This window comes from Schistocerca americana, chromosome 2 (assembly GCF_021461395.2).
Source record: "Schistocerca americana isolate TAMUIC-IGC-003095 chromosome 2, iqSchAmer2.1, whole genome shotgun sequence".
NCBI classification, from domain to species: Eukaryota; Metazoa; Arthropoda; class Insecta; order Orthoptera; family Acrididae; genus Schistocerca; species Schistocerca americana.
The window spans coordinates 278,560,321-278,583,271 of NC_060120.1; the positions used below are offsets into that span (position 1 = coordinate 278,560,321).

A 22,951-nucleotide genomic window follows, 5' to 3' on the forward strand; every position below is an offset into this window, starting at 1 on the left:
TTTTCTTTCCTGTTTCTTAAACCAAATGCTGTCAGTGCTGAAACTGCTCAGTGTGAATTTCTGCCAAGCTGTTTCCTTTTCTACCCTTTTTCACCAGCCTGCTCAATTTTTTCTTCTGCTACCTACTTCCAGTCCCCATTGTAAGTAAATTTCACCCTTACCCGTATCTTTTCTTGTAAGTCATTGTACAGTGTAAAGTATTTTTGTATTCATATATGGAACCAAAGTGTACCACTGTAATTGGTGCTGGCTTTGTAACCTACCTTGGCTATGATGTGTTCACTGTGCTGTTTATAACCCATCACATCTCTACTTTCTTTTGTTTCATCAGAAATTCTGTTTTGTCACCTAATTCAACTAAATACCACTATATATAACTTCAACACAGCCATTCTCATATTCTGTAGACAATCAGATTTGTTTTTGCTGAAAATATTTGCCTCATTAGGCCCCACCCAGAGATCTGAATTCCTGATTATTTCATCCAAGAAGATTCGATCTGAATCTGTCAGTAGAGGTGCATTTTTCTCTTGATTTCAGCTGACAACAGTACCAACATAATAATACCAAATTGATCCATGTCGAAAAGCCAGATCAGTTAGTGACACAATTATTAAAGAATCAGTAAAAAGCAAAGTTTTCTGAGATATTAAATTTGAAGTGAAAGTAATCAAACCAAAGAGCTCTATTCATATTACAAAACTAAAGCTGTTTATTTACTATTTGAGGATATATTTCACCATCAAGACAGATAAATGAATACTAAAGTGAAATAGTTGTTCAAAGGAACATAAGTAAGAGAGACATTGGATAACACAGGCTGTGGACGTATCTGAAAGAGAATTTTATTGTCTTGTAACATACACGTAAAATCATTTAATGTACAGGAGGCTCGTCAAGCTAATAACTATAATAGATTGTATGTAGAATAAAACATTTACGAGACCTGTGAAATATCTGAATATATAAAGACACACACTATTAATTTTTATCCTGTTGAAATGGTCAGATCATCATTAAAAAATTCATCAATAGTATAATAGCATTTTTGTACGAGAGTACTATGTAATTTTCTTTTTACTGAATCAGTCTGTCTTTTCAGAAAATTTGTCTTTTTTAACTGATTGTATATTTCCATCCCCATATATTGTGGGGTCTCCGCAAAAAGATTCTGCGTGTAGGATGCATGATACTTTCTTTGTTTGTAGTTTCATATATGTGCCGGATGTTATTTGAAGTAGACAATTGTGGATTAATATTTGTGAAAAGAATTATTTTGTATAAATACAGTGATGGAGCAGTTACTATGTTTAGGTCTTGTAATTGTCGCCGACAAGATTCTCGTGGTTTTGTGCTGCACATGTTCTTTTTTTCTGTAAAGGTAATATTCTTTGCAAATTGCTGGCATTTCCCCTGAAGACAATGCTGTATCTCAGTATTGCCTCAAAGTAGCTATGGTATACTACCTTTCTCGTGTCTATGCCAGTGACATTGGCTAAGATTGACATAGCAAATGTCGGGCTGTTCAATTTATTTTTTAAATAGTCTACATGTGAAGAATATTACAGATTTCTGTCCAACTGCAGTCCTGAGAATGTAACACATTCTGCTTTGTTTAGTTCCAGACTCTTGCACATAATTTGAATATCATTTATTTTGGACTATTTTATCTTTAAATGCATAAGCTGTGTTTTTAAATTAGTTTTAGGCCATTTAAATGGAACCACACTTCTAGGTTTTCTAGAGTTCGACGTTTTCGGGAATTTCTTGTGCATTTTTATTTTTTGTTGGTACCGATGCGTCATCAGGGAATAAAACTGGTATTTATGTAAAAAAAAAAAAAAAAAAAAAAAAAAAAAAAAAAAAAAAAATCGGGCCTTGAATTGGTCCTTGTAGTACCTCCTTGAGATAGTTCTCCATTTCGAGTAGTATTTTCCTTTGATGTTATGACTACCCTTTACTGTCTCTTTGTCAAATATGACTTTGGAAGCCAAATTGATTTTTTATTTTTATTTTTTTATTTATTTTTTTTTAGTTTAAATTTGTGACAAATTGTGGATGTGTATTGCAATGATCATAATGCTGTTATTAAATATATTTAATGATGAAGACCAGATACGAAAATGTTCAGAACTAATAAGTTTGTCAGAATTGACTGTTACAGCTCTAACTTAATGGAAGTTAGGCAGTAAATTGTATTAATATAATTGGAAAAATATGTTGGGGTTGTCAGCAAATAAGTGGTTCGAAACTTCTGTAGTGTAAGCAGTTACAGTTCCTCAGTCATTGTCAGTTTTCTGTAGGTGTTCTGTCATTTGTTAAGTTTGGCAGTGTGAGCTGAACTCGCATCATTATGCTCCTACAATGTATTGTTAACTTAAATCCTATGCTTCTGCCAAAATACGTTCTTGCACATCTGTGTACCGCAAAATTCTAAATTACTGGATCATTCATTAAAGGTGCCGTAAATATTATGGGATGACATTAATACATCACTTCTAAAGTAAGGCAGTGGTTATAATACATTGATATGATACTTAATTTGCTTTTGGCAAACTGACATGATGATTCTGATGACGAGACTGAGATCACTTGTTTGGTATGTGTGTTGCTGGTGTCAAAGTTCTTTTGGCATCAGTATTTGCTATTACTGAACATTGTGTCTCTGATGTCAATGGCAATCTGATCAGTCACGTGCAGAGCTCCTCCTAAGTCTCCCGACTAATCAAGAATTTCAGTCTTTTATTTTTGTTCCAAATTTCATTAGTAATACAGTGGGTCACTTCTCATGTCTCATCAACTTCGTATAAAATGTTTTCTAATAAATCTATTCAGTTTTCAAAATTACTGACCACTTCCAAAAATTTCCCGTACCTAATTAAGAAACGACAATTTTGTGTTATTTGAGGAAAACTTAAATGCAGAAAGATTGTGCAAGGGATCAAAGAATTGGAGTAACTTATTGTATGGCACAGAAAGTGAAAATTTGAGCAGCACAATGAGAAGTAGACTGTTGGCTGTTATCACTTTGCCAACCGGCAACACCACAGTGGTGTCGTGCGTGAAATAGCGGCCAATGGCTGGCGACACCACATTGGTGTCGTGAGCATAGTATCGCGCAGTGGCCGGTGACAGCACTTCAGTATCTTTTCATTCTGTTTGTGTTTTGTTTAGGTAACAAGTTATACACGTCAACAAGTTTTTTGATTTTATAAGTACTTCTGCACTTTCATCATGGCAGACAAAAGAGAAGATATGATTATTTATGATGAATGCGCGGACGTCTTGTCTGACGTTCCGGACGACTTGGCTGATTGGGAAGAAGACACTGGATATAAAAAAAATGAGAGATGCAGAATTGTCAGAAGATAGTGAGACATCCAAGAAGAATTCTGCAAACGCTATGGTTGCCAACTGATTCGGGTGAATCAGATGGACAGACTATGATTTACGGGGGACCAATAATAAAATTGAAGGATCTCTGGGTCCGCACACATTTCCCAAAGATACAGAGTCATGTTGGTATCGTAGAATTATATATTAGGAACAATCTATTTGAACATATTAGCAATGAAACCAACAAGTTTTACAGTCAAAATTACAGTAGAAGGAAACTGGATAAAAAAAAGGCCCAATTTGTTGACGTTACGGAACCCCGAATTTAGAAAAGATATGTGCTTGCTACCCTTACGGGAATTGTTAAAAATAAAAAAAAAAGAGAGAGCAAGGATTGATAATTACTGGTAAACGAATCCGTTGATAGACACACTGATATTTCGCAAAACGATTTCCCACAACCGATTCAGACAAATATTACCATTTTTACATTTTTCCAACAACAGTAAACCGGATAATGCCGACTGGCTTTTCAAAGTGCAATTCGCAAATCATTATTTTTCCAAAAAATTTAAAGAAACGTTTAATCTGAGTCAAAACATCTCAATTGATGAAGAAATGATCTGTGGCGTGGACAGAAATATGGCATATTCATTTGGATGCTGTGTGTACGGGATACATTTCCTCATTCAAGACGCTAGACGACCTTTAGCAAAAACAGTGATGGAACTAATGACACCTTCTTACGGAAAGTGGCATCACCTATACGTGGATAATTATTAACAGTGTAGAACTTGCAGAGAAGTTACTTGAAAAGAAAATTCGAGTTTGTGGACCGATATAAAAAGACAGAAGATTTCCGGAAAAGTTAAAGTGCGCGAAAGTCAGTATGTTTGAAGCTTGTCATCAACAGAAATGTGACAACATTGTGCCAATCTGCTGCTCAGTGCCTCCTCTGTTATGCATAGCAAGCTATCCTAACTCATGTTGTTATTCCATCCCAGCTTTTACTTTGTTAGGTGAAAAGTTGTACATGCTTTGCTACATGTATTAAATGGATTGACCTGAAATAATTATCCTCTTTCTAGGAAGAGGTAGAGGAATGGACCGCGGTGGACGAGGACGTGGTGGCTTTGATAGGGGTGATAGAGGTGGGAGAGGAGGTGGTGACAGGTATGGTGGACCTCCAGGTAAGAGAGGAGGTATGAGCCAAGGAGGCCCAACACCAAAGCGTGGCAGATTTGATGGAGGTCCAGGGGCTAATGGATACATGACACATCCTCCAAGGTAAGAAAATTTTAGTTAACTTGTCAGATGGAGTTTGTGCACTGAAGAGTCCTGAAACATTCTTGGCTATATTTAAGAATGTCATGGTATCAAGACTACCGCTATGCAATTTTGTATGCGCTGTACCACAAATTTTAAGGATGAGTGAAAATGTTTATATGTCTTGGGCTGTATAGTTTGTCAGTATTTGTATCATTAATAGTGGTTATGCCAGAAATATAGAACTAAAACCTTTGAATTTGAATTGGAGTCACTTACGAGCACTGCTAGTGGAGGATGAAGATTGATGCAACTATTAATCATTTGAGATGCTGTGCAAATGAAGTTTTTGTTGATGTGTTGAGCAAACCGTTTTATTTCCATCACTTGTAACCAGTATGCAAATATTGCTGCTAGTCTGTGGTTTTAAGTAATAGTGGCATTATAGTATCGGTTGATTTTACTGCAGGTAAATAGTACCATTCCAGTAACTAGTTTGGTTAATTGGTGCTTTTAAGTTTTATCCTTCCCAGCATGGATGCAGATGTTGGTAAAAATGTATTTGTTTGATGTTCATAACAGAGCAGCAGTGGAATACATACAACAGAGAAAACATGTCCTTATAGTTTTAAGTTTGCTTTTCACACAAAATGACTTTCTAAGCAACTTCTTGAACATATTGTTGACCTATGTAGTTTAGAGGTTACTATATTGCCAGGGAGACATACCTAAAATTAAAAATAGGTACATAACAGTCAATCGAGCACTCGGGTATGAAATTAACTTGTTAATGTAGCTGGAATACAAATTATTAGACTGTCCAATAATATTGAGAACTAACTTGCAGCAACTAGTATTCCGAGTTATATCTTGTAGTTAATTTTTTGTTAACACTAAAATAAACCAGCAGTGCACAGTGAAACTTAACATTGGCTTTGAGAAGTTTTGGAGGTAATGCTAGTAGTATAACGTTGATAATTGAAATTATGCTTCCATATTGGTAATTTTAACAAATCACCAGTAGAAATCTCAGATTTGAAGAAATCTCAGATTTGAGGTTTCGTGTTACATCTTTATCTTTACAGATTTCCGGTAGATATCTTCCTGGTGTGTTTCAGCTATAATGTTTGTATTATTTTAGCACTGTGTGGTTATAGCAGTAAAAAAGATAATGCGAATTATTTTATTACTCATTGTAATGTAATGCTAGAGACTTCTCCAGAGTCAATAGTGTCTCTTAATATTTCAGCTGCTCAAAGCATTTCCCTTATACTTCCTTGATCCGGACTTGATACTGGGAAAATACTTCGTGTGTATTAAGTTCTAATTCAATACATGTTGTGAATTACCTGTCAAATAAAAGCTTTCACTATTGTTACATTTTGTAAATTTCCATAAAATATGTGGAACAAATTATTTGTCGCTGTGTGATTGTTCATGATCTATTTTAAACTGTGGACAGCATGCTGAACTAGTGTTCCATTTCAGTTCACCAGTATTTTGTAAACACATAGAAAGGTTAAAATTCTGGAGAAATTTAGAGTAGTTACATTCCAGTTTTCAAGTTAAGTGTGTTACTTGACAAATTGAATTTAGATATTTTTGATATTTAGGGACAGGAGAATTTCACTAAAAATATAATGGAAATTTTTTTCAGCAAAGTAACGTGAAATTTGTGTTTGTTACGAAATACTGAAACTAGTTATTTTCCCGAATAAAAATGTAATAAACCTGGTAACAAAATTTTTTTTTATATTTGTAATTGATAGTTCAATGTTGAAATTGCTTTTTGCTTTAATTTTCCCTTCAGGCTGAGGTTCATGTACTTGTATAATCTTAAAGTAACAATTCATTTCTCATGTAACAAAGTATGAAACAAGGTAAAAAATAGCACTGAAATTGTAAAAGATATGACACCAAATTTGACTGTAAACACCTCTGGATTTGGTCAAAGGCTGCACAGAATTAAGGAGTAAAACTTATTTCTTCTTGTCCCTATTAATACCATATAAAGCCAAATGGTGCATTCAAGTAAGAGATCAGAAGACTGGTGAATTGAAATAACCATGGTAACAAACAAACTAATCTACAGAACAACATAGTTGGTGAAACTATATGGATAGACTTTAAATAGCGTGGTGGCAATATTCAGTTAATTTTACTTAAAGATTACATGTTGTAAGGTGTGAAACATATAACAGATTTTCATGGCTTTGCTGTGCTGAGGTAAAGCTAACTCAAAGAATGTCCCAAAAAATTGGCTATGACCATATATTTATCAGATCCACAGAAGAAGGAATAAATATGTAAAAAGTTAACAGAAATAATTGCATTTGACCAAATGCAATGTAATGTTGATATAGAAAAGTATGATTTGCATTGTGTTCCTGTTACTGAAAGTGAGAGAGAACTAGCAGTTTTAGTTACTGTTTCTGTGGCCCCAGTTACAAGTATCAGTGTGAACGTATTGTGTGTAAATGTTAATACCATTTGTTTAAGGAAAATACTGCCATTTCAGTAACGGCAGTGAGGCATAGTTGCTAATGAAAATTTGTCAGATCTTGACCTTGCAGAGTAAGTTATTTAGACTTCAAATGGCAGACTGCTGTCTGTAAACTTTTTCTTGAGTGCTCATTTCCCTAAACCTGAGTAAGGAGATGTTGAAGACTTGATAACAAGTAGTTTGTCATTGGTCATAGTCCAATTTATAAATGCAGCAGCAATGTGTGCAGTAGCTATTAATGCTTTTTATTGGCTATTTGTATTAAAGTTAAATCAGTACTAGTTGACGGTCCATTCCAAGTACCGAATGCTGAAAAATAGTTGGTTGTGCAGTTAGATCAGAAACTTCGCAGGTGCTTCATCTGACAAGGGAACCTCCCCATCGCACCCCCCCTCAGATTTAGCTATAAATTGACACAGTGGATAGGCCTTGAAAAACTGAACACAGATCAATCGAGAAAACAGGAAGAAGTTGTGTGGAACTACGAAAAAATAAGCAAAATATACAAACTGAGTAGTCCATGTGCAAGATAGGCAACATAAAGGACAATGATAGCTGGTGAGCACCATGGTCTCGTGGTTAGAGTGAGCAACTGCGGAACGAAAGGTCCTTGGTTGGAGCCCACCCTCGAGTGAAAATTTTACTTTCTTTATTTTCTCAAAGTTATGATCTGTCCGTTCATTCATTGACGTCTCTGTTCACTGTAATAAGTTTAGTGTCTGTGTTTTGCGACCGCACCGCAAAACCGTGCGATTAGTAGACGAAAGGACGTGCCTCTCCAATAGGAACCGAAAACATTTGATCGCAAGGTCATAGGTCAACCGATTCCTCCACAGGAAAACACCTCTGATATATTCTTTACAACACTGGTGACGGCATGTGCGTCACATGACAGGAATATGTTGTCGACCCACCTAACTTGTACACTTGGCGAATGGGTAAAAAGATTCTTCTACCTTGCCCGATTTAGGTTTTCTTGTGGATGTGATAATCACTTCAAAAAAAGTGATGAAAACATAAGAGTTTGTCACATAAACTGCTTCAAATGAATGCAACAGTTTGAGTCGCGCAGTTTTCCCTGTGCTCTGTCAAAACATATGTTTTTTATGTTTTCAAATGTTTCCGTGCGTAGACCGTCAAATTCTGTATATGTCCAAGCAAATCTGAACATGTCCTGGAATTTTGGAGAGTGAAGTTGATTATGTATGAGTGCCTGAACTTCGATAATTATCTGAAAATAAAAAATTAAAATTTTCACCCGAGAGAAGATTTGAACCAAGGACCTGTCGTTCCACAGCTGCTCACACTAACCACGGGACCACGACGCTCGTAAGGTAGCATTCTCCTTGATGTTGCCCACCTTGCTCATGGACTAATCAGTTTGTATATTTTGCTTATTTTTTTCCTAGTTCCACACAACTTCTTCCTGTTTTCTCGATTGATCTGTGTTCAGTTTTTCAAGGCCTATCGCTGTGCCAACTTATAACTAAATCTGAGGGGGGTGCGATGGGAAGGTTCCCTTGTGAGCAGAAAGCATGTAGTGGCTGCGTTCATGAGGTGGATTGGAATGAGACACCATTAAAAGATGTTTCTCCTGCCCCCCACCCCCCACCCCCACCCAAAACTGCTAACTTCTCTGTGCTGGTCAAATCATGAACCCTCTGTTCCTAACGCCCTTGCATTAGCACTCAAGAAGTAGCTTTACAGTAATACATTGCAGGCATTGTGGAAAAGAGGAAAGGATAAAACTTAGTATGGTGTGTAACAAAGGGTGCAGAACAAGTAGGGAAATAGATCCCAAGTTAAAAATCATTAATGGGTTTCCCCCTAAAGAGCACGTCAGACTTTGGTGCATTAAAGATTTACATGTTCAGTTCCATTTCTGTTGCTGAATGTAGCTGGTTTGTATATTTATTTCCATTTTACACTTTGTGTAATTTATAAATGTGTGTACAAAATGTAATTACTGGAAAACACATTACAACTTTGTGAAGTAGCAAAATAGCTACACTGTTTATGTATTTCAGATTAGGGTGTTCCTTAGAAGAACTTTGCTAGATTTGCAGACTGATGTAATGAACAGTTTCTAGAAGCCAGACATCACATTTGTCACTATTTCTCAGTTTATGGAAACATTGAAAATTTAATTAATCACTGTTGAAATTGCACTGTGTGTAAAATTTTTGAATGCAGTGTTTAAGAATTATTTTCTGAAAGCTCTTCTGTGGGTAGGTTTCCATTTGTTATGGATTTGTATTGGGTCATCTTGGGGAATTGTTCTTGCTGCAAGTCATCTAGCTTGAAACTGTGTACTTAACCCTCCAGTTGCGGATAACATGAATGTGTGTGTTCAGCTTTTTTCATAGGATTCCTCAGGGCATGCTGTTACGTTAGATAAAATACGTGGGCTGTTTGTACATTGCCGTGGAAGTCAATATTTTCTCTTTAAATTGTTGAGTTGTATATCTTGTCAGGTTTGACTTACACAGATATCTTTCTGCAACAGCAATTTTGTGAGCTTGCGTGTGGAAGCTTTTCTTGCATCATTTATGTTAAATGAAAATTATAAATTAATACTAAATTCAGTTTTCTGGTTTTGTTATTATATTCCCATAATACAATTGTTAAAAGTATTATAATTATTAAAGAAAGTTAATCCGTGATGTTATACAGAGAAATTGATAATCATCCACTGCTGGAGGGTTAATACTTCACAATGGGAGCAAAACTACGGAGAGAAAAAAAAAACAGTTGCGGAGTTTTCATCAGTTTGCAAAACTTGAGAGAGAATGTGGGGGGTGGCAGCACACAGTGAAAAGGCATTGAGTGTCTTTCAGAATATTTAGTTTTAACTAGTATTGATTGCATTTGTATTTCATCCATTGCAGTTTGGCTCCAACACATTGTTTGAATGAAATACTGTTTCTGTGAAATAGAATTTGCATTCAGAGTAATAGTTCCTATTTAACAATTGCTAAGAAGACTCATCTTCATGTAAGTTGTGAAAATATATGTAAATATTCAGAATGAAGCAGTAGAAAGACCAGTTAAAGACTTTAATAAAGGTAGAGCTGAAAAGATTTAAATGGGTTTCACATCCAGATGTGGGGCTATAATAGTCTTGACAGTCATGGTATTCACATTTTACATCCCCAATTACTTGCTAATCTGCTGTAAAAATGTTCAAACTGCCCTCTTTCCTCAACCACATTCCTTATTCTGACATAGCCATTGACGACTGTATCATTGGTGTCCAGTGACATGAGGTATGACTATTGCATTCCAGACTTTTGTGATTTTCCTTCAGAGATTAAGAATGGAACACAAGGCCAACAGAATTTTTTATTTTTAGTACTTTGCCACTGTTTTGACATGAAGAACACTGAGATTTAAAAATCAGTGGAGAAAATTGCATTTATCATACCTCTCCAATCTGTTAGAAGTCTGAAAATGGTCAGTAAATATATAAAAGTGAGTAGATTACTGGCTGAAAGGAAAAAATAAATTACTTCTGAACTTAAGAAATGAATGGTATCAGGAAAATTTGAAAGTATGTTTGGAACACACACAAGTTTCAAGTAATGTCATAGATTTATAAGTTTTTGTATGTTTTAACTGTGTCAAATACAACATATTGCTGGTTGTCATAGAAATAAGGTAGTAAACTGTGACTTATGGTTTTTCTCATCATGCATACTTGTTATAAGTTTTAAAATTCTTTATAACATTTTTTTATTGTAACAAGCCAAGTATGGCTAACTTAAAAAGCCTGGAATTTGCTTAAATTTGTGCGAGATCTGTGCAGTTTACAGAATTGTATCAACAAGGCTGTATAGGACTCGATAAAGAGAAGGAAAATCTGTAAATTTAGAGAAAAAGTAGTGGATTGAATCTCATTTGGTTGGAAAATGAGTGTGACAAATAGTTAAATGAGACTTACCCAACATTCTAGAGAAAGGAAAAACAAAGTATATATGTCTGAAAGTGTGTTGTATAGGTACAAAGTACCGTAAAACACTGCTTTATACTTTTCGATGGATTACAAAAAATATGTAAAGCACGTAAACAGTGGGAAATAACTTTCTAAGTGGTAAATGTTATGTGTAGTACCCCTCAAGTTTTCCTAGATTATGTATGTAATACACATCAAAATAGTTGTCAGAAAATTCTTCATTATCTAATAAAGATGTTTGCCTGCAGATGTAACTTGAACTTGTAACTGTGCAGAAAATAGAAATGTGTAATTTTATACACTATAATTCTTTTTGGAAAGCCTGCTACTGAGTTATTTAAATAATGGATTTCACCAGTTGTGTATTTTATTTGATTCTTTTTTCACACTCAACAAAGCACATTTCAAGAATTTAGTCCTATTGTCAGACACATATTTAAATAAGCATTTTGTGCGATTTTTGCATTTGTGTTTTTGATATTAAAAGGTAATGGACCTCCTTCATTGTGCAGAAAAACCGCACAAAATGTTGCAGTGTTTCATTGTTTAAACCAGAAACATTTGAGTAGTGCAAAGAGAGCAAAGGTGTCATCTAGCACTAAAAGTGGCCAAACGACAAAACACCCACAATGTGTGTTCTAGTAATGCAGAAGTGTTATGAGGATCGCAACTATCATGAAACTGTGCGTGCACAGTAGAAATAATTTGATGATGCTCGTGATCAGTCATGATACATTTATTCAAACAAATCTAGTTACTCCCATCAGCCGCCACACTGAGTAGAGCTTGACAGTAGAAGGAGACTAAGCAAAAATTATTCAAATTTTAAAAGTTCAAATCTAATGAGTAGAGTGCCCTGTTGTCAAGAAACTTAACCGTTTAATGTTCATAAACAACAACCATGTCAGTATCATTTTATGTCAATTGAGAGTTTTTGCTCCACGACCATTGTTTTATAAAGCTTTAAATCATGGGAAAATTATATGTTGGTGCAAAAATTGGTGGCTATTAAAATTTGGAAAATTATATGTTGGTGCAAAAATTGGTGCCTATTAAGATTTTAAACATAGGAAATTTGATGGGAATGATGAAAAACATTGTAAATGGTGGGAAAATGTTAATTCCAGGAATGTGAAAGAGATTATACTGTACTTCGGGTGAAATCAAAGCTGTTTCAAGGCAATCTTCCACCGGATACTTTTGTCAATGTGAAGTTCATTCATTCTAGTTTAGAGCTAGTAACATACCAGGCAGTATCTTGTCAGTCGTGCATAAGTAATTTGTTGCAAGAGCAGGCACATAGGCAGGGGCAGGTGACTGCAGATCTTTAATCATCTGCTGTCTCAGGAACATGCATGCATGCAGGCTCTCTAGTGGAAAACGTCAAGTACTCATTTTAATGCAAATATTTTATGCTGTAAGGCAATTATTGCTATTTGTTGTTGTGTAAACTGGACAAGGCCTATACTTATTACTGAAACTAGTTTTGTAAAGATAAGGGTCTTGAAGTAAATGGTAGAATTAAAGAAGTTACCAGCTAAATATTTATTGGTTTTGATTACACGATTTCAATTAAGAAGTTCCATTGGTTCTGATTTTCATGCAAGAGGCAGAAGCTAGCATGGAAGTATAAATTCATGGAAGTTACTTGGGCAGGATCTGGGCAACATTAATGTATTTTCAAGTAAATGCCCATGTGACATTGGTTTTGTAGTTACTGTACAGAAATGTATTTTGAGTGTCGTGAGTTTGCATGTACATCTTACTATTAAGTCAATAAATTATATTTTGTTTTGTTTCTCCTGTCAAGCTATGGCGGTTATGAATCTCAAGTGTTACCAACGTCCAATAACTATTCATCACCCAGTGCTTCATATTATGGGTGAGTTCTTGTTCTGAATTTAAAATTCTGAAATGCATTATTTGGTGCTGGTTGACTTCACAAAAATTTGGATAATATATTGGGGGAAACATTGTGGTGTCTTGCACTTTCTTTGGTCTTTCATGGCTCTCTAAATTTGCTTGTTTGTTAATTTTCAAAGAGTTGCTCATCATAGGACACGGACACACACACACACACACACACACACACACACACACACACACACACACATATGTATGTTATTGGTAGCTGAGGTATATTTGTGTGCAGAATATGGCTGTATTGTGAGCAAGGTAGTCAAATTAGGTGAAACAAATGATTCTGTATCAGTGTCCTTCATTTTGGACTAAACGAGAGAATTTAAAGGTAAATGTGGAGTCAAAGAGGCACTGTTGGTGTGTGGCATTCTTGTAGCTGGACTGTTCAATGCGCAATATCCCTTGAAGTTTACTTACTTCAAAGTGGGTATCAGACCAAATTGTGCTGAGAGCTTTGTTAATAATGTAGATGTAGTTATACATGAAATGACTCAGGGGAAGAAAATCTCAGAAAATACGTGCTTAAGGAATAGCTTTGAGTAAGAAAAACTTTGTATATTTTAATACTTGAAGTTTGTCTGTGTAATGTCTCAAAATGCACAATATGTCTTGAAGTTTACCTGCTTCAAAGACCCAATTTGTGAAGTAATGTTTTGTCATAAAATTTGATGAAGGATTTCACTGTGGCTTGTTAGTACAAGCAAAGATTATCAGTGTAAAGTTACTATATGTTTAGAATACAAGGACTTGCTGTAACTATCCATTGCTGCTCTGTATTTTCATTTGTCACCTTACTGCATTTGGTTAGTTGGATGTGAAATATTGAGATTTGCACAACTTTTGCTGTGCTAGCACAAGAAATAATAGAAGGAATAAGTTAAACAAATACTATGTTACTTCTCTAAGGAATTAAAAAAACTAAGTAGCAGTATTTCATTATCATGCTTATGCAAATTATGGGAAAGCATGCTCACACAAGCTTTTTGTATGTTGAGTGTAAATCTAGTTGGCTGATTATTGGGAAAAAGCTTTGTGTGCTTGTTTTATGTTTCAACCTTTAAAATATGGCTAGTCTCAATATGCAAATTACCAACTGTAAGAACAATTTGATTCATTGATTCATTACTGAATTTTGTACATAGTTTCAGGATCAGCAACCTTTTTATTCATAAATTGCAAGAGTTGGGATTTTTAGAGGAATTTCGTACATTTAACTTTTCTAGAAATTGCATTCTAAGGAATAAGTCAAATCTAACCTAAAACCTTATTCAGTATTTTGTGATTGGTCAGTTTGCATATTAAGTCGCAGCCTCGCCATTGTATTCATTACTAATTTTTGTAAATGGCATACATTGACAAATTTCAGTAACTTTAAAATGTATTGGAACTTTTAAGAATTTCTTGTGTAGCTGTGTTGTTAAAAATTATAAATTCTTCATTTTGTTCCATACTGCATGATTGTCATAGAAGTTTGTGCTCTAGTGTGCTGCTCTTAACAGTGGAGCCTTGTTATGTTGTGCCCAATACAGAGCACTTTATTTGAATTTCAAGGTGCTGTGCTGAAATAAGTTAATTGCAAGAACTGGTCAGTATTTCAAGATCTATGTTAAATTACTAAAAATATTAATACTTTCTTCACAGTCAACCATTGGAGGGTGGGAGAGGGGGGGGGGGGGGTACTTACAACTTTCAACACAGTGTAGGAAAAGTTTTGAGGTACTGGGAAAGCAATATCCTTGGCCTCTTTATTAAAGCAGGGGTCTCCAAATTAGTAGACGATGAGGGCAACACATCAAGTTTAAATTCTCAATAGAGGCGAGATAACACATTTTGGGATCACTGAAGGTTGCAGTTCCACCCATCTGCTCTGACCTGCAAAATCAAGAGGGACACCATATGTATTACATATACAGTATGGTAACACACACAAACTATTTTTTAACTCTAGCAGTGGAAGGAAATTAACAGCACAACTGTGCGAAGTAAGGCATTTTGGACAGGAGCAAATTAAATATACAACAAGGAAGATACCATTCCAAAACAAATATTAATCCAAAGATCAAGAAAGAGATGATCATTTTTAACGCAACCAAAAAAAATGCAAAAATAAAAACCATAGGTATTGTAAATTTATTTGACCGATGTATTTCAAACTAAGCCCTCAATACCAAAAACCCCCTCACAACTTGAAAGCCAAGTATCGCTGGTTTCACTTGACCATTGTAGCACAGATGAAGACCTCAATTTCATAAACCCAGACATAACTTCAAAACCCAAAACCACAACTTTCACTTGACCTATGTGACAGCTAAAATGAAACCAGTAGTACGAAAAACCCATCACACTCAAATAGTCAAATCAGTATTTGAAACCTTGACGTAACCCTTTCTATCTGAAATGAAGTCCCCAGTACGGCAAGCCAAAACTCTCATAACCATCAAAAATGTAATATAACCTAACCAGTTATGGTAAACAAATATTGACTATAGCCACCAACCAGCAAACACAATTGTCAAACACTAACGAGAAAAACTGAGAGTGGTATGAAAACTAAAATCCTTGCCAGCTTTTATATACACAAGCAATTACAAACATACAAACATACACACATGCTACAGTAAAGCAACAAAAAATAATTACAAATCGAAGCCACCTTCACATTATTCTAGGCTGAGAAACTGCCCCTCCCCCCCCCCCCCCCCCCCCCACACGCACACGCACACGCACACACACACACACACACACACACACACACACACACGCACACAGAGTACCAAATGCTGCCGGCTTTGGTGCGCCACATCAACATAGAACCATTATTAAAGTGTTTACAATGTGGCAATTTTGGCATCACTCATTACACCTAGGAACGAACTTAACATGCAAAATGTTCAAGCCATCAAATACTGCAACACACCATCTACAAGCACACCTGACTCAAAAATGCCATGCCACCATGACATCACACACTTCAACTTAGGCTATTGTTAGAGTAAAATATGTCGTAAATGTGTATTTCACTCAGATTACTCCTGTATTTAGATTTTGTCAATTTCAGCAAAGAAAATGTTTTAACATTTGTAGGTTGTGCCAAATACAGAAGACGAAGTTTGTGCAAGGTCTTAGATGTTGGGCTAATTTTGTTCTGGGAGAAAGTTGTAAGCCTGATTAAGGCTTCATTCTTTAAACTTGAAGTTCATCGTATTATGAGGTTGCAGATCCGTGCTGCCTGAACATCTTCCGTTGCACAAGAAAAGGGTTCTGGAAAATTGATACGTTGAGATGAGTGTTTAAATCAGATAACCTGAAAGAGAACTTTCTTTAGATCACCAAGAACTTCCATTGCAAATGAGTGGAAGACAACAATATTCATCATTCAGTGGCTGGCAATTGGCAAAGTGGGAATTTTATATGCAGTGTCTCCAAAAAGTATCGCTTTGTCTGAAACTTCAACACAGTTGTGAAGGTCACAACTAACATTGTCTTCTACCTGAAGTTTTTAATAAATTTGTTAAAATGTATGGTAACATCAGCGCAGGAAACTAGTTTCCAAAGCCGTTCTTTGTCTGACAGGACTTGACAATGATTTTTTCCTGATTCAGAAATAATTAAGGTATGATTCATTGAGGGTTATTGAGTACCAAACTATCTTAAATCCCTTTTCCTGTAACTGATTTGATAAATTAGAAGCAATAGCTTTTAACTCAATGCGCCATTGCATTTGCTGTCAGTTTTGTCAGAAAACATGTCTTCAGCTGTATTACAATGTGCCTCTTTGTGTGATCAGTTAGTAAATGGTTTTCCTTGTTAGATTTCATGGTCAATTCATTAACTTGTGCAGGCTTCACTTTCCTGAACATGTTTCTTAAAAATGTTTTGTTGAAAACAGTCCTCATTTCAAGGTTTTGAATATGTTCACACATGTCCTTGAATTTACCAAACGGTGCACCATGCATTTTTCGTAGTGTTGACGAATACAACATTCCTTAAGAACCATAATGACGTCATTACAGATAAAATATATTGGTTTGTTACCTTTTTCTATAATGAAATATTTCATAGCCCACATTTTACTGAAGATACACCACTTACTATCCACTTATCTCCTTTTAGCTTCAGCAGCCATATTGCACACGCTTTCCAAACAAAGAAAACTTTCAATAACACTTGACATAGCAAACCCAGCCAGGAACAGGAAGTTGATCACCTGCAATCAGAGTGCTTCTGGTGGCATCTGTTGTTTATGAACAAGTGAAGGTGGTTTTGACATGCTTAGTGCTGCCACACTCATAGCGGTCTCCCTTAGAGTTAAATGAGCAGGAAGAATTTTACTCTCCTCCAGAGAACGTTCGCACAAATGTGGGCTGTATTTTGGAGACCCCTTCTATAAAGGGCTAAAGATGAGTAACTGATTAATAAATGTATGTTGCACTGCTTGCTAACTTTTTGCTGTTTCTGGAATTGCTGTTGTCAGTATCTGAATTGCATGCAATACTGTGCACTGTGTTCCTTTAACCTGTCTGAACTGACACATGAACAGTTGGTATCCTTTATAGTCAACTGTAGTTAGTGACAAAGTAATCATAATTTGCTTTTAGGTGACCACCAGAGCCTTGTTACGTAAAAACATGTAAAATTATGAAGGCAATGAGTCTTCTGGCATGGGAATGAAGTGATACGTCAGGTGGTGTCAGTAAGAAGTGCTTAATTCATAAAGATACCATCCCAGTTCCAAAACTTATGTGTGTTCATTTTATCAAAATGATTTTGCAAAATACTGCTTTATGCAAGTTGCATTGTAGGAGCAAACTGTAATAATTATTTGCTAAAAATTTGGTTGCGGTATATTTCGGGAATTTCTCAATAAATAGCTGTGGGAGATTTTCAGTTTGATGTCTTATATTTGGAAGGATGCATTTTCACTTGTGGAGGGCAGAGTAAACGTTACAGGCGTATATAAATAACTAAATATTTTGTAACTTGATTTAGTGTTAGACTTGTGATCATTGAGGTTCAGATATGCTAATTACTTTGTAATGTGCCAAAAAAATTACGTTGTTTTCTGAACTTCCTTTACCACTTGAAATCCGTTGTTCATAAATGTCCTGCCCAAACTAACATCTGCATTTGTTAATTCAGTAGCAGGCTGTGTAGATGTAAGTCTTCTATATTTTTATTAATACCACGTCAAGGCATCGAAAATGATTGCATGGTAGTTCAAATGGACTGTGCAGTTCTCGTTTAAGAAAAAACTTAGCTAAAACTCTGTCAAGATACCTGCATGTATGACTGTGTTCGTAGGTAGCAATCTACCCACAACTGTCAAGGCAGAATTGTTCTTGTACAGCTAAAATGGTTATTCTATATAATATGTTATTAAATGGTCACTCCAGCTGTATAAAAACATGTAGATTTTGATGACCACTTTCAGCACGTTGGCAGTTATCAAGTGGTCAGCTATTTTATGTTTCTATATTGGAATCAAGTGTTGGCAGTAATGATAGCTGCACCAGACTAGCAATTTTGGCCACTGTGGTTTGAAGCCTTGTTAACCCCACTTACACATATCAGATGTGGATGCCATATATCTGAAATTAGGAGCATCTTGTACAAAATTAAAAGTGCTTTCATATTCACACACTATTGACAGTATGTAATTGACAGTTTTGTTCTTTTATTCCTGTTACACATAGAAGGATGGAGCAAATCAATAAAATTTATGTATTTGACCCTCGGAAGTCAATTACCAGTTGGTGAAAAAATCAGTAATGATAAATTTCTGTATGGTAGAACCTTGTTGTGTTGCTTGCTTAATATTTTCTGTAATTTCCTTCATAAAAAGGCTTGTAAATGCAAAATTACTGGAGGAAAAGACACTTCAGACTGTGAGAGGATTGAACGCATTTTGATTCGAGATATTAAGATGTGCTAGATATGTAATAGAGACGTGTGAGTGGCAAGTAATTATTTCCCAGCTCTCGTTTTCCTGGTGTGGTATATCAGTTGTTAAAGTGCTTACCATCTGTTCGTGGGCATATTTCTGTTGGGATCCTACCCTCCCCACATATGATTAACTGTGTCAAGCTTTTTCTGGGTCTCACATTTGGCCATTTATCTCATTTTCTGGCCGGTCTTTTCTGATCCATTTTCACAATGTGCCCATACCACTGTAGTTAGTTTCTCTTTATTACACTAGTAACATTCTTGTTCGCTAGGGCAATGTTACTTCTGTATCTGTGTTTCCCTTGCAAAATACTCTTCAAGTATTTTTGTAGTGAAATGGATACCTAGTGGTATCAACCCACTTTCAGAGAACAATTTAATGGAGTCATACTAGTTATGTAGTATTAGGTATATTGTAATTGATTTTTGGTGTAATTCTACTTTGAGCCACAATAACCTAAGAGATTAGTCGGTGCACACATGCTCAGTAATTGTTGGATTTGAACAATAAAAAAGATTTAACTAAAAATTGCACTGTGGATGAGTCCTTATGGGTGGCACTTATGATTTTATTGTGGTTGCTGTTAGTCTCATTGAATACGTTTCTCAGGAGTTGGGTTAATCCTCGTGTGTATTTGATTTCACTGCAGTGGTCAATCACAAAGAAAGCTTTGATGCACAATGTAAATATTTACACCTTTTGTATTCTGAAGTAAAAAATTATAAGGTTATTAAGAGGTTCTGTTTTGAATGTTATGATTCACTACAATAAATTTCTTATAAAATTGTTGTAATAATTATATAACTGCTTTTTAGGGGAGATCCAAATGCTTATCAGCCCCAGTCATTCCCGCCTGAGCACGGTTCTGCTCATTATGATGCTCCAGTAAATGAACCACCTGCATATGGTGCACCACCATATGGGCCAGGGTCAGGTTCAAATCAGTCATATGGGGGTGGCTATACAAGCTCAGGCTATGATGGCGGAGATTATGCATATAATGCTCCACCACCAGATACACGAACAGGTTATGGTGCTCCTCCCCCAGCACCTTCTGGTGGCTATTCAGCAGCACCACCAGAGCCGTATCCATCCTACAACAAACCAGGTAAGTGTTGCTGTATGTTGTAATCAGATTTTCAGTGGATTACATGCTATAAGAATGGACCAGAAAATGTGGCATCTATTTTTGTTGAAATTTGCGTCTATTTTCTTTGTTTGTAAATTAGATGTGGAAGTTTAAAAGGCTGCCACACTGTTAGTGCTAGTTGGGAACTTTGACTGGAGTTTTTGTTTTCATAAAAACTTCCTTTTTCTTCCAAAATGGCCTTTTGCTTCCATTGTTTGGCCGTACTTAAGCTTTCAAAAATGATAGTTCTCTAGAAAAGCAGGAGCATTTTCACTCCATTTAAGTGAATGCGTCTTCGATATAAGATGTTTTTGGACGTAGTCTTTTTTCACCCAATTTGAAGAGAATACCATTAATTTCGACTTATCGTGGGCATTCATAGCCCTATACACATGCTTGACATCGCTGCAGATAGAACTGGCAAGGCATGTAGCGTAAAGTAGAACCAAATGTACGTCAGCTTGATTTTAACATCAGGGGGAACATTTTTGGCGCTGTTAAAAAAATTTTCTTGTTCTCCAGTCACTTAGTGTGGGTGCTATAGGATATAGTCTCAGATGGTGGCAAGTGTAAGCAGACTATAATTTTGACTGCCAAAGGGGAAGGAGCGATGCAGGGAAACATATCCCACCTCCATTTCGCTGTGCAGCAGTTTACAGCAGAACTGACACAGTGTCACAGGAATCGCCAATCTTTCGTGGTGTCGTAAGGGTTGTAATAGTGTCTTTGATGGACCAGGATTAGTCACTGCTCTTATTTCAAAATAAGAAAACAAGCAAAGCACAACACAAAGCATTGGGGATGGGCTACTGCACAGTTACCTTTCGGAGTTAACAGAATATTGTTAACGACAGCTCAGGTCCAAGCTCTAGTTGTATTCTATGCAATTACAATTCAAAACATTTGCCACGTTAAAACTGTCTGCATTATACTGTTTTTTGAGCTTTAGATAACAAGAATTTACATGTTCCTCCCTTATAAAATGCTAGGTGCCGTAGCAGAGTACTAAGTTGTATTGCGTGTTGTATATCGTAGAGAGACCATTAGACTGTCTGCAATTGGAATGGCACCAGATCATTAGCATATTGATACATCATTGCATTCATTCATCCATTTCATTTCGCACATAGGTTCTTGGGCACATTATCTTTCCAAATTCGGCTTCACCAGATGTTTAATGCCAGTCTGCTTACATTTGAGATATTCTATGCAAAGAGTAAAGATTTTTTTAAACTATCTCCAATAAATATTTCATCTGGTTACAATTCACTATTAAACAGCGTCTATTAAGTAATTTCACATTTTGAGGCATCTGTTTTGCATTATCGGAAAAATCTCTGTTGAACTGCCTAAGGAAAGGTCCCCTTTTGTGTTGCAAAGAATCATTAGTACTCCTGGATATAAAGGTGGCACTTGTATTTTAATTAGGTTGTAAAGGCTTTATTTCAACTGGTTAATACAGTATTTAAAATGTCAGGGTTAGCAAAAATTCAAAGGACATTATAACTGAACTAGTGTGTGCACAGGCATTTAACTTTATAAAAGTAACGTTAATTTTGAATTTTGTGAACTGAAATGTTTGACTTACTGTTGTGTAAAACCTATGAGGTATCTTCTGTTAAGCTACCAAATGAGGCGGTTAAGGAACTTGATATGATATGCGTTTGGGATGACATTGGTCTAAATCCATGTGCAGCCATTCAGGCAAGTTATCTGTAATTTCCCAAAATTACTTGAGTTCAATGAATGCCTGTATGGTTCATTTGAAAAGGACATTACTGATCTATTCACCAGTCTTAGCTTGTGTTCCATCTCTATGACCTCACTGTTGACATTGTCGAACTTCTGCCTCCTGTTCTGTTGCTGGTTGCATTCTGCACAGTTTTATTAAGATAGGCTGAATCTACCTTACCTAAGTCCTTTAAATAATGAAAGGTTTTGTGGTGATATGGTTCCAGAGAAATAGTTTGCGTTTCACTGACAGTAGTTTTATATACAAAAAAATGATAATTTACTCTATATGAAGATAGTAACTGTTCTCCAAAGAACAGATACCATTGCAGACCGCGCAGCTTCTGTAGAATAATTGATAATTAATTGAAACCCTCAGCTGTCGACAGGTGTTGTTGACATACCTTGATGGGGACAGCTGAATGTGTTTTCAGCTGTCCCCGTCAAGGTGTATCAACACCACCTGTAGGTAGCTGAGGGTTTCAATAAATTATCAAATGATAATTTTCATTGACTGGTGTTTTCTCCCTAAAAAAAGTTGTAGAAAATTGATCGTACTTCCTTTGAACAAACATAGGATTGCTGAGCAATTCGTATGCTGCTGTGCACTCTTGTGTTGTGTGAGAGACTACATGGGAGAGTGGACGAGACCTAATGTATCTCCAGGCTATTAAAGTATTGTGCTCATAGGGAGGCAAGTGAATAAGGAGATAAGATACACAGTAGTGACAAAGTAGCATTTGATACACCAGTGAGTGTGTCATAAATCTTGCTTGTGGGTGCGTGTATAACATTTTATGATTGCTTCAACAAAACGGATCATAAGGTACCAAATATTTTTTCGTACATATCTGAAGATATGTGACTGGATTGAAAACTTGTAACATTTAATATTCAGCATGAAATAATGACAATATTATGAAACGGATAGATTGCTACTCTCCATAAAGTTTATATGTTTAGTTGCAGACAGGCACAAGAAAAGACAGCAAAACTTTTGGCCAAAAATCCTTGTTCTGAATTAGTGTGCGCGTGCACACACACACACACACACACACACACACACACACGTTGGATAATAAAATCACAATTTGCAGATTAAATGGGTATTTAAGAAAGTGTTCAGTAAAAATTGTAGTAGTATATAATAAGATTTCTGCATAATCGGCA

At 35.9% G+C, this 22,951-nt stretch overlaps 1 protein-coding gene across 1 annotated transcript in view; it reads left to right on the forward strand.

The window, feature by feature from the left end:
- Window positions 1–22,951, forward strand: part of LOC124595500 (glycine-rich cell wall structural protein 1.0-like) — a 60,863-nt gene that overhangs the window by 26,868 nt on the left and 11,044 nt on the right. The window contains exons 5-7 of the mRNA XM_047134265.1: window positions 4,425–4,623; window positions 12,868–12,939; window positions 19,737–20,029. Coding sequence (XP_046990221.1) covers window positions 4,425–4,623; window positions 12,868–12,939; window positions 19,737–20,029 — 564 coding nt within the window. The remainder of the gene's footprint in view (window positions 1–4,424; window positions 4,624–12,867; window positions 12,940–19,736; window positions 20,030–22,951) is intronic.